This window comes from Protopterus annectens, chromosome 12.part0 (assembly GCF_019279795.1).
Source record: "Protopterus annectens isolate FY-2018-M chromosome 12.part0, PAN1.0, whole genome shotgun sequence".
NCBI lineage: Eukaryota > Metazoa > Chordata > Ceratodontiformes > Protopteridae > Protopterus > Protopterus annectens.
Genome location: NC_056746.1, coordinates 336,131,742 through 336,145,232, shown reverse-complemented (window position 1 = coordinate 336,145,232; position 13,491 = coordinate 336,131,742). Strand labels below are relative to the sequence as shown.

The 13,491-nt window shown below is 42.7% G+C and overlaps 1 protein-coding gene across 3 annotated transcripts in view; it reads right to left on the bottom strand.

The window, feature by feature from the left end:
* Positions 1-13,491, bottom strand: part of MRTFB (myocardin related transcription factor B) — a 1,455,416-nt gene that overhangs the window by 90,931 nt on the left and 1,350,994 nt on the right. For all 3 annotated transcript variants that reach the window (XM_044089410.1, XM_044089411.1, XM_044089412.1), the window contains exon 11: positions 5,144-5,302. In XM_044089410.1, coding sequence (XP_043945345.1) covers positions 5,144-5,302 — 159 coding nt within the window. The remainder of the gene's footprint in view (positions 1-5,143; positions 5,303-13,491) is intronic.

The following is a 13,491-nucleotide window of genomic DNA, read 5'->3' as shown; positions in this document are numbered from 1 at the left end:
TCTCCTTCATGTTGATATGTAGATGCTGTAGTCTGGCAGGCCACTTGTCTTGTATCCACTTTCCATTCAGATGAGCTCCCCAAGCTATGTCTGAGGCATCTGTCGTTAGAATCTGACTCGCCTCTGGCCGGGTCACAGAGAGTCCCTTGTTTAGGTGACATTCCTGAGCCCACCACAAAAATTCCTTTTGAATGCAAGGTATTATTGGAATGACAGTGTCCAAATCCTGGCAGTGCTGTGTCCATACATTTTTAGATACCATTGCAGCTTCCTCATATGCAGTTTGGCATTGGGAAGCACCAGAATACAAGATGCCATGAACCCTAATGCTTGAAGGACTGTCCTTGCAGTCAGCACGGACTGATGAGATAGTTGATGGAAGTAAAGGGATAGACTCTTTTGTTTGTCCGGGGTTAAAAAGGCCATCTGGGCTGCTGTATTCAGTCTCACACCCAGAAAGCACATGTCTTGAGAGGGTACTAGACTGGACTTTATTTCGTTCACAGAATACCCCAGGCATCTTAGCACTGCTATCACATATTCCAGATGCTGAAGAAGCTCGTCCTTTTCTTGAGCCAGAATCAGACAGTCGTCCAAGTAAGGATAGATTTGTATTCCTTTTAGCCTGAAAAAGCTACAACTGGAGCCAGAACTTTTGTGAATACTCTGGGCAGTAGATAAGCCAAAGGGCAATGCAGAGAACTGATAATGTGAATTTCCAGCTCGAAACGCAGATACTTCCTGCAACTGAGTCTGATAGGCACATGAAGGTAAGCCTCCTTGAGATCTAAAGTTACCATCCAGTGATCTTTGCCCAGCCGAGGTAAAAGCTGTTGTAACGTCAACATTTTGAACTTGGGAATGTCCAAATAAGTGTTGAGGATAGACAAATCCAAAATTGGTCTCCACGTGTTCCCCTTTTTCGTACTAGGAACAGGCGAGAATAAAATCCTAGGCCCCTTTCTGGCACAGGAACCGGCTGAATGGCCCCTATCTGGAGCAACAGAGAAATTTGCCTGTGAGCCTCTTTTTCTTTGTAGGAGGAACGTCTGGCATGCCTTTGAATGGAGGCAAGGTATGGAAATAAAACCTGTAACCGTGGTGAACGATATCCAATACCCATCTGTCTTGGGTAATAACACTCCAATTTTCTTTGAAAAGTGCCAGCCTTCCTCCCAAAGGTGCTGCCAGGCGAGAAGGCTCTGGCAGTTGAAAAGGCAAGTCATTGGGTCTGCTTACGACGGACTGACCCCTGCCCTCACCAGAAGACTGGGCAGGCGAACTGCCTGTTCTAGGCCTAAAAGAACCTTGAGCTCTGGCCCTACCACGTCTAGATCTACCCCTAGACTGAGAATCATAAGAAGGATAAGTCCACCCCTTAGTAGGCCAATTTCTACTAAACTTTGGAGGCTGAACCTGCAAAAAATCTTTAACAGTCTGCATAGACTTAGCCTTGTCCTCCATTTTCTTTAAAACTGTTTCCACAGGCGCACCAAACAACACATCAGATTGTAAAGGAGCATCTAAAATCCTTGTCTTTACATGTTCAGCTAAATTCTGATCCCTCAGCCAGGCGTGCCTGCGAAGAACAGAACCAGTGGCTGCCACCCTCAAAGAGGCCTGTACAGCATCAAAACCACATTGCAAGGAATGCTTACCCACCTGTTCAGAAACATGAACCAAATCCTGCAACTCTTTACACTCAATACCTTCCGCCAGAGCATCTACCTTAGACTTCAATTGTGAAAGGAGATAATTTTGATATTTCAACATGTGAAACTGGCAATTCAAAGCCCTCATGGCTAAAGTGGAAGAAGTATACACCTTTTTCCCCCATCTATCCAAAGCCCTTGCCTCTTTATCAGAAGGAACAGGATTTTTAACAACAGAAGCCTTAACCCCTTTAGGGCCCTGAGAAACAGTTTCTGGGTCTGCCCTAGGACTCTTAAAAAGATACTTATGAGCTTCAGGCACTCTATAATACCTGTCCGGTTTAACTGAGGCAGGAGGCAAAGAATCAGGGTTCAGGGAAGCCTCTGCAAAAACATCCTCTACCACATCCAGAACAGGAGGTATAGCTAGACGCCTATGCTGGGGTACAAACAACAATTCCCTAAGCCTTTTGCTAGAATCAGAGAAATCTTGACCTTCCCATTTAAAATGCTCCCTCATGGAATGAAGAGTCTCTGAAAAGAAAAATCCTCAGGAGGAGAAGCCGAAGGTGTAGAGTCATCTACATCAGAATCAGAATAAGGAGGATACTCCTGCAAGTGTTCAGTCGAAGACGCAGAAGCCTCGAACACTGCTCAAAACTCTCAAGCTCAGGTTCCACCCTAGGCCTCTTATCAGGGGAAAAGAACCTCTAATCATAGTAATCAAATCTTCTGCCATTTTAAGCATATGTTTCTTAGGCAGAGACCCTGAAGAACTAGGGAGACCCCACTGAAGTTAACCCTGGCCGGCCTCTAGAAGGAGCCTTGGAAACAGAAGGAGGGCCTAACCACCTTAGGAAGGGAGGGAGAACAGCTACCTGAGAAGCCCCTTCAGCCTGGCCTACCTCCTGAGAGGACACATCTTGTAACAGTAAAGTCTCTCCCTGAGAATCCAAAGGAACTTCTGGTAGGACCACCGGCTCCACGAGCCCTCTAAAGAACCGGCGTCCGGGACAGGACGGTTCTTCTACCCTAAACTTCGCTGCTCTGTCTTTGCGCTTTTTAGGAAGGGCGTCGGAGCATCCGGCGGCATGTTGTAATTACAACGCTTCCCAAAAACTAACCTGGCACAATCTAATCTTCTCTTAATAGTGCGTTTGTTAAATCTAGCACAAGAGCGACAGCCAACAACGTCGTGCTCAGGCCCTAAGCAAGGTATACACAATGTATGGTAATCTCTATGAGGTATCTGTTTCCCACAAGAAATACAGTTATTCACTTTTTCTGACATCCGGTTAAATACTGAGGCAAGAAAAACCAAAATATTCCCAACGGGTACTTAGCCAACTTTGATTCGGTCTGAAACTCCGACTTCAGAAAATTTCAGAACGCCAACCTGCACTCGCAATACTGCTTCTGCATCGGACCATGCGGCAAAAAAGACTGAGGATATGACGTCGGTCATGCGCATTTGTACCCTGACGTCCTGATGTCAGACAAATGCGCCTTGACCGACGTCAGCCTTATACTTTGGTATTCGGGCCGACTGGGACAGCGGACTACCCAAGTGTTAGGACTGCAGCAATGTGAGATGAAGAACATCCTCTAATCAAAGTAATTAAATCTTCTGCCATTTTAAGCATGTGCTTCTTGGGCACAGATCCTGAAGAACTAGGAGTGACACCAACAGAAGCTAAACCTGGCCTGCCTCTGGGAGAAGCCTTGGAAACAGAAGGAGAGGGCCTAACCACCCTAGGAAGGGAGGGGAGTACAGTAACCTGAGAAGCCCCTTCAGCCTGACCTGCCTCCTGAGAGGCCACATCCTGCAATATCAAAGTCTCCCCCTGGGACTCCAGAGAAGCCTCCGGCAGAACCACAGGTTCCACTGACGCCTCTAAAGAACCGGCGTCCGTGCAGACGACTCTTCTTGCCTGGGTTTAGCTGCTTTGTCTTTGCGCTTCTTGAAGAAGCGGGCGTCGGAGCATCCGGCGGCATATTATAATTGCACCGCTTCAAGACCAACCTGGCACAATCTAACCTTCGCAATAGTGCGCTTATTGAACCTAGCACAAAAGCGACACCCAACAACGTCGTGCTCAGGCCCCAAACAAGGAATACACAAAGTATGATAATCCCTATGGTATCTGCTTCCCACAAGAAATACAGTTATTTACTTTTTCTGACATCCGGTAAACCACTGAGGCAAGAAAAACTAAAATATTCCCCAACGGGTACTTAGCCAACTTTGACTCGGTCTGAAACTCCGAATTGAAAAATTTCAGAGCAACGGCACTTGCAACGCTGCTTCTGCATCGGACCATGCGGCAAAAAAGACTGAGGATATGACGTCGGTCATGCGCATTTGTACCCTGACGTCCTGATGTCAGTCTTAAGCGCCTTGACCGACGTCAGCCTAATACTTTGATATTCGGGCCGACCGAGGACAGCGGACTACCCAAGTGTAAGGACTGCAGCAATGTGAGATGAAGAACATCAAGTTGACTCGTGCCCTGATCCAAAAGGGACTGTAAATCCTTTGGGAAAATACAAGAGTTGGTTTAAATGAGGCTGCGGAATGCCACGGGGGGGATTTCCATATCATGAAATACTCCTGACAAATGATAGACAGCACCCAAGAGTCTGAGGGAATCTGTTACAAATTTGAGACAAACAAAGAAAGGCGGAGAAACAAGGGGACCTGGCAGAGGGGAAGAGAAGGCAAAATTTTTTTTGAGGTGCAATAAAAGACTTTCTAGAGCATATTCACATGTATGATGCAGTTAACTTTAATGATCCCTTAAAACCTCCAACACTGTAGTTTTACTTGTGATAAAGGTAGGGTTGCCTCCTATCTGTGTTTTTTCTGGACTATCTGCAAAATCAAACAGATCATCTGACAGTCCAGAAAACAATGTGCAAACTCTGGTATTCCGTGTCAAAAAACACACTACTGGAGTTTAAGTCAGCAGATTTACTAAACTTTTCTCTAAAAAAAAGTACCACTAAAGAGATGCGACTGACTGAAAAACCAGAGAAAAAGGACATTACTCCTCCCCCTAATGTCCCTATGATGTCATGAAACGGGCAGAAAATGGGAGGACAGGAGATGGGCGGGGTTAGGGGAGATGTGAGGGGTGGCTTTGGTCCTGTTTTGACCACAAAGAAAGGTGGCAACCCTACATAAAAGAAACAAAGTCAAAATATCTCTTGCAGCTTGATCATAACTTGGAATATACACAACACAAAAAAGTGTACTCACACGAGATTCGAAATATCTTCCACTTACAGTAGTCTGTCTGTGCATGTGTCTGTTGAACATTTGCACAGGTCATGAAATTTTGTTTCAAATAGAAGTCACGCAGTTTGTCTCATAAGCATCCTGACTGTAAAGCTAGCAGTTAAGACAGCCACCATCACATCACAAATTAATTCTACAAGCTTGTGTTGTGATCTGCAGTATGAATAAGACAAGATGATTCTGTTAGAATTACCTTAAGTGGGAGGCTGGGTCCATTTGGTAGTGAGGGAGCAGGACTGGTTGTGGATTGAAGTACAGTGCTGCCTGAACTGTTACTGAGTTGCTGTGCCATTGTAGTAGTCTGGGTTTGAAAAGGGAAAATAGCATTTGACGTAGCAGCAGATGGAAAAACCTACAGAAAAGAAGCATATGATTAATTGCAGTTTGTTCATCCACTTCAGACAGGCTCTAAGCTTAACTTAGACTGAACTTACCTCTTAACAGAAAGAAAAACGTTTTATGATCATCGTCACTGTTTGGAGCTGCTGCCGTCTGCTAATAACAGTTAGCCCAGTGACTAATTTTTAAAATAAGTACATCTGTCTTTGTTGACAATATCCAAGCAAACAGGATGTCAAGTAGGGAAGAGCGGTTAGATCCTTCCACACTGAGAAAGTACAAGATGCTACTACATGACACTATCAAAGCCTGGGAAAAGAACACCTGTCACAGCATTAGACTTTCAAATGGCTTCCTTCTTCTCCACTGAATTTTTTTTTTCAGAGAAACAGGACTACTATACTGCCTCTCCCCCATCACAACAGGGAAGTTTTTAATGGTACATCACTATCTGCACCACTACTAGCAGAGGATAGGGGAACTACCCAAACATAGGACTGTATTTTCTGTGAATTCAGCACTTGCAGTACCACAAGCAGTGTCTAGAGTATCTCCACCTAGCCATGACAGTATAACATTTGCTAAGACAACACTGCTGGTGGCAGTGTCAAAGAAGAAACTGGTTGCCTTCTCCCCACTTGTGACAGGATGACATCTGATGAAACCTGCAGCCTCACTTCCTTGTATCCAAACTAATAGTACCATAAACCCTGATGTGCTGATATTACATATCACACTTTTTCTCCCTGACCATGTCCCTCTATTCTGATGACTGTTTAGTCTTTACACATCTGCTAGATGCCACAGTTTTCTGCCTATGTGTTAGCACTCTAAAGAGGGTGGCACTTCCCTGCACTGTAATTCATTCAGGATCCAGGGCGGAAAAGGGATGTTAACATATGGAAGATGATAAAATGTATCAGCTTGTAAATATTACCTTAACAAAGCAAAGTCATCTGACTTGTAACCCATACCCAACAATACCCTTTCCTCTCTCACTTAAAGCTCAAATTAGTGAGCACTGATGATGTCAATACACCTAACACATTCAGGCAATCACACCTGATAAACTGTGGATACCAGTTACCAAGACATAAACACTACTAGTATTGTTGCCTGCAGTTTCTGACTGCCTATGATTTGTCTAAAGCTATCTGACATTCCATTTTTATTCACAGCATCCAAAGCTACAACTTTCACTAGTCTACTACAAGAATTGTCAGTTTGTGTATATAAAACATGGAGTTTACCCTCCCTAGCTTCAAACTACACAGCAAGTAAAAGGGTGGCTGAAAACTGTTGCCCTGAAGAACTGAAGTCAGAGGATCACAGCAGGAACTAGACACAATTCTAAAACTGAATTCTTTGCACTTGGGCAGGGACTACAATGCAGTTAGCATCTTCTGCTGGTCAGCCACAAAAATGTGATAAGTGGTACCAATCACCACACCTTAATATAAATAATACACCACGCAAATGGCACAACCAGAGGTTGTAGCATAGGGTATACCAATGCCACAGCTAGAGGATGCAAATAAACGCATCACATGTACATGGGGTGTTCCAGTGACACTGACAAAGCCAACAGATGTAGAAGAGAAGTGTCGGCTTTCACGGGGACGTGCCACTGCCCCAGCTAGAGGGTGCAAATACAAGAGTATCACCCTTGCAAAGAGTGTGCTACTGACACAGCCACAGGGTGCAAATGTTGAAGGACAACTGTATCACCACTGACAAATTTAGCCAGTACGTATTCAAGGATTATTACACATCACCCCATGACACGGATGGGAAGAGGATTGTGAAAAAATGGTAAAAAATATGGGTGCCATTTAGCCAATGACAGCTTCATCAGTTTAACTGAGGTACATGTATGAAAGTAGGTACAGTATGTAACTGACTGACATCCAGACAGAAGCATGCAAAACTGGTAAAGAAAGTCTGTAAATATTTAATCTTATGTCTAGTTTTTAGCTACTTGGCCTCTTGCTGCATATGCCTTTCCTTCTATGTTGCCTGGTTATGTCTGATCCCACCAATGTGTATAGTCCCTTCTGTGGATCATGATATACACAGCAGCACTCATTGTTGTCCTTGTAGATCTTTTCTGCTACAGCCTTGTACCACCCTACTTTAATTACAAATTTTCCATAACGCCGTTTCCTGCATTTGAGGAATCACTCACTCTGCTTTTGCTGCCAGAATACCACAGTCTCACTTGAGTACTACAATACACTTTCGCTCATGAAATTCTCCACTCTTCAGCTTCCTTGTACACTGACTTGTATGGTGCACATGCTCACATGAAGCAAATCCAATACACTGTTTACTATCATGTCTCATAACATAGCTGTACGGTTTTGTGTCTCCCTCTTTTCCCTTTCTCCCTTCAGTATTCTCCACTACAATTCCTGATGCAACTCTGGTATAAATTATATTAGTGTATTCTGGAATGCTCCAACATAAACTACATCCTTTTTCAGAAGTAGCACTCATATCTATACATAGCACTTCAGGCACAGGTCACAAGCTACTGGTTTCATGGTAAAATCACTTCCATGCTTTTGTTGATATTACATTTCCTTTAATCAAATGTTTAACTGAATTACTTCATAACAGTTAAGTGACCTGATCCTAAACAAACCCTTTTCAGCCATGAATATGGATGCTTCCTGGTGGTAAAGAGGAGGAAAAAATCCTAACTATGAGCTAAGTGACCTGGGTTCAAGAGAGCAGATCAGGTGACTGATAGAAAGGCAGTGGAGGGTGGGCAGTGCCTATCTTGGGGGGGTGGCAGATGGTTTCTCATCTGTTTCTGCTACTGGCGCCTAAATTACCTTGTCGAAAGATGACAATATCGAAGGGCATAAACATCAAAAATGCTGTACATCGAAACTGTTCTTGTGGGGAGCTGTGCCCCCCCCCCGCTAATTATATATACCAACCCCGAGATCGCACTACAGTGAGAAAAGAGCACATTTTCTTATCCCCACTGTACCATGATCCTGCAAAAATACTTTCGATGTACGGCCCTTACGACATTATTGCCATTCGATATTTTCAACATGCGATAAGGTGAAGTAGACCTTGCTGCTGTGGTGGCATGTGGCAGAGGTCACATGTAGCACTGAAAGCAGTGGCTAGTCAAGAAGGATGTGCTTAGAGAGTGCCACGCTGTTAATGGTATAGGAAGGAACAGTCATGCATGGACATGGTGGGAGCATAGATGACCCTCATGGTGATGCAGATGGCCACTTCACCACCAGGAGGCAGGGTTAGGTTAAAACCATCCATCCGCAACCCCTTTTCCCCCATTTTTCCTCATGAGGTCAGGGTATCAACTCAACAGTGACAATTATCAAGGACCCAAGGCTCACACCAATGGGTGGGGATTAGTTTAAATAAACACAAAATAATCGGGCTTACCTAACCACCTCTGATGCCTGTGGGGACTAGTGTGGTTCCCTGCACCATCCTGAGCACATCTGGAAGCTGAATTCTCACTGTAAGGGAACCAGGGCCAGAATGCTATTGTGGAGGAGTGATGAGTACTGGCTAGGAGCCAAAAAGACACAGTAAAGAAATTAATACGGACATACACCCAAAAGTAAATACTGTATACATGGACAGTCCAGAGTAACCAATCAATATGCTTTTGGTGATGAAACCAGAACAGGAGGAAGACTATGCAGACACAGGGAAGATGTGAAAACTTCACATGTAGAGTAATTGGAAGTCAGAATTGAACCTGGACTCTGGACTGCTTAGGCAGAACTGCTGTGCTACTACACTGCCCTACCTTTACTTGGCCATGCCCTTAATGCTGGTCAAATACATACAGGAACAAGATGGGGTCACTGCCTGCAATCCAAACGATAAGGTGAAAGAAGGACAGAACATTTGTTAGTCACAAAAGATAACACTCATTTGGATTTGTAAGACAACAGCTGCACTTAACTACCTTAATGGAGAGAGTCGAGTGACAATCAAAGTAGTTATTCGAAAAACAAGGGCACTACATCGCTATAGAAAGGACAAGTACAGCACAACATTATTTACTAACGCATTACTTGTAAGATGTGACACATATTAATGGAAATTGCCAACCATTGTTATGAGAATGTGACTCTTCTCCGTACATCCCCCTCAATAGCAGGGTGGGGTTTAAGGCAGTGAAATGACAGCAGTCCAGATATGTGAAACTATGAGCAAATGTAAAAGCACAATATACTGAAAAGCTATGTCACTGTCACAATTTACAGCCAAAGCAAATACTGATACAACTCCAAATTACTACAGAAAATGTCATGATTGGCTAGACCACTTAATTCTGTCTTCTTCCCTGTGAAATACTGCTCAGACACACACCATTTATCATCCTATCTTTCTTTCAAGCTGCTAGCTGAAACATCTCTTTGTTTCCTCATATCATGGCTAGTCCTGACTATGTTTGCTTAGACTGTTCATGACCTTCATCCGCTTTCACCTAATTAAACACTAATATGAAAACCTGCCAACGCTCATTTGTATCTGCTGTAACGTTTACTGCTACTGCAGCATCACTGCCCCTGTTATTTCTCCAGTACATAATCAGAATGTGTCATTTGCTACTTCTTATACTAGTTTTGTGTCGATTTAACTTTAAATTTTTAATTTTTGAGTACATATTTTTATTCAGCTTTACTAACCACTACCTAATCAGTGTTCTCTCTCTTAATTTCTTCTTCTTCTACATAGTACCTAGAATGATAATACCATTGTATAATTAAAGAACACAATGCTAAACTGAGCTCTTACTTTAAAATCCGCTCAGCTAACAAATGTTAGTTTTTGTTCAAATGTGGAACACTGGATAGACAGAAAAAAACACAAACACAGAAGATAGCATGCACAATGAAAACACTATAAAAAGGACACGAAAAATCAAAATATTTCTCTGCTGTCTGTACCTCAAATCTTAATACATAGATGCTAACAAAGGACGTACAATGGAATTAATACGCAATGATACGTCCTAAGTTTTAAATGTTGTTACCAACCTTTCTCTTTTTAATCTACCTCTCAAGTCAGCCTCTACTCAATGATATTTCAGTAAGACAAATAGTAGCCCCCGCACAAGCCCTATACAGATATCTTAAAAAAATATATCAGCCCTGTACCCTCCACCCTCCAGCTTGTAAGAGGCAGACTGCAACCTAGCCTTCATCTGAACATGGAAATACAGAATGCCACACCAAGCCACATCAGGAAAAATATGTTTCCTGCTGCAGTTTTCCTTTTGATAAATATTTCTAGAACACTCTTATCCAGTACCTACCTGTTTTCCCTAAGTAGTAGATAAAGTTGCCAACTCCCATCACTGCATCATGCAAACAATCCTATTCCTGCACATTAAAGCCTTGCTCATCTGCTCTCATCACCTAAAGCTGCAGGCCCCATTTTTGTAAACCAGATTTATTTATTTATTTTATTTTACATTTGTTGACCGGGCTAGTCTAGCTCGATACATGTCCATTTTCAGTAGAGGCCTGGGGAGAAAAGCTCCACAAAAAGACAGTAATATAGAACAACACTTTTTATACAAAAAAGAAATATTTTACAAATGGAAAAGTAGTACATAAACTGTTTCATAAGCATGCATAAATGTCTGTACGTCAGCATATTTCTGGGGCCACACATTATGAACTATGCTAATGACACAGTGGTTACATCCAAAAGGATGCTCCTTCTCTCCTGGTACAACTTTCATCACTACAGTTCATAACACATTTTCATAAGATAGGTATGCTTGACACTTCAGCCATGCATCATGATAATTACCACTAGATTACAGTCCATCTGGTAGGTGTCAAAACTGACAATATTTTGAACTAAAAGTCAGATTATGCAACAAAAGGTTTTTATTATTCAAAAGCATGCACTATGGTAGATTCAGTGTTGCTCACAATTCGATAGCCATACCAAAGGGAAATTTATTTTTTTGGCATGGTTACTGAGCTCAGAGATGGCAACTGCTCTTTTTTCCTGCAAAAAGCAGAGTAAAAAAAAAGGTCACATGTCAAGTAAACTGTGACATTATGAGTACTACTGCCAAACAAAGGTCCAGGCAGCAAATCACTCTGCAGGCATACTCATCTAAAAATGGCAGGTAGGCATGTCAGTAGCAGAAACAGCTCCAAGAATACGGCGTCCTGACAGCAGTTTAAAAAAAAAGGCAGCACTAGTCCAACAAGTTTTAGTAGTACTGTTATAACCCTTTATTTAGGCTGTGGCTGAGTCACCTACTAAGATGTGGAAGACATTCCAGTGTAGCCCAGTGCAGTACAACCTTGCCCCTGTCCAAGGTAGGCTAGTCACACTCATTAGACTTGATAGACAAGCACGGTCCTAGAAGCAGCTGTGATGGTCAACTGTGGTGCGCTAAAATGCCAAAAACTGAATCATACCCCTCTTGAAACATCACAAATTTTAAGAATAATCACAACCCTTACTAATAGACTACAAAACAATAAAGTCATAACAATACACCTTGCATCTTTATAACTCAAAGAAAAACTGAGGCACATTTGCTGACATCAATACAAAACTACTACTTAGAATGCTACTAATTCTATAATCTTTAATAAACAAAAGTTACATACCAACCAAAACAACAGACTTATCTACAGGATTCAGTCTTCAATTGCCAGAAGGACTTAGCATGCAGCACACGATCAGCTTGGCAGATATAACTTTCCCAGGCTACACAATCATCTCCCCTTCCCATGATACCAAACATCTCTCCTATCCTATCCTGACCAAAGCATAGAATCCATCCATTAATCCATCCATCTATCCATCCATCCACCCACAACTCCTTTTTCCCATTTTCAGCATGGGTCAAGGGTGTCACCAACACTGGCAATCATCTAGAGTTAAGGTTCACACCATCAGGTGGCTAGCCCTGCCATGGTTCTTCTTCCATACCACTCACATGCATGCACAGAGACACCTACAGTCAATTTAGAGTGTCCAATCCACCTACTACATGTCTTTGGAGTGTGGGAGGAAACCACAGAAAAATCCAGGCAAACAAAGGGAGTATATACAAACTACACCCAAAAAGCACCCCAGCCAAGAATTGAACTTAAGAACAACTTTATGTGAGGCGACAGCACTATCTGCTGCATCACTGTGCCATAATTAGGAGATGCACTGAGATGCTACAAAAGGAATAAGCAACCCAGCAAAGACAAAGTCAAAGTCCCTAGGTGGCAGGTCATCTTACATCTCAAGGTGATATGGACTCAAGGATGGGCTATACACTAAGGAAGGAGACTATGACAGCATAGGCCAACATTAACTTCGTACATCCCCTAATAAACTATTTATATGAAAAATGAAAAGTCTTTTACATGTGTTATCCCAGCTGAAGGCTGACTACCAATGGAGGTGATCACATTGCTGGAAAACAGCTGCAGCTGCATTTTAGTATAATGATTATTCTCAAACAGTGTCCAAGTAAACCTGTAGAAGTCACAAAGAGAATGCCCATACACATGCAGACGCTCCCAGGGGAAAGTTCCACACAGGTCCAAGATGAGATAGGTGAAATTCCAATGAATATACAAGTTCCAGGACCATGCCTTTCTATACTAACTAGAACAAGACTGGCTACCAGTCATGACAACATACAAGTAACCTGAACTTTAAATATTTTCAAGTTAGGGACTTAAAATGAAGATGTTCCATCGAAGGATAGTATCTCTGCTAAGACCCAGCAAAAGGAAGAATGTATCTAGCCAACTTAAAAATAATGCAATTATGCACTTCTCCACAGCAAGAATATACAGATGAACAGGAATTGCCTGAGATCCATTCTGACCACACTGTCCCTAGGGATCTTTGGAGGCACTATCAGTGGCTATGATGCTATAAAAAAGCCATCCTACCTCTAGGGACTGTGCTTGACATAGCTTCCAGCATGTCACCCATGGATGAGTTCAATGAAAAGAACCTAGAGGTATGAACTGTAATCGCTGGATGTAGGGGAAGGCCCCCTGCATCCCAAGGGCAACAAAAAAACACACACACACACACGCGTTAACAACAGAACTGCAGCATAGGACACCGAAAAATTTAAGACCAAGAACCAAAAGACCAGGTCTAACATTTTCAAAACTACAAATGGCTACATCCACAGGTCAGCAGGGGGCTGTACAA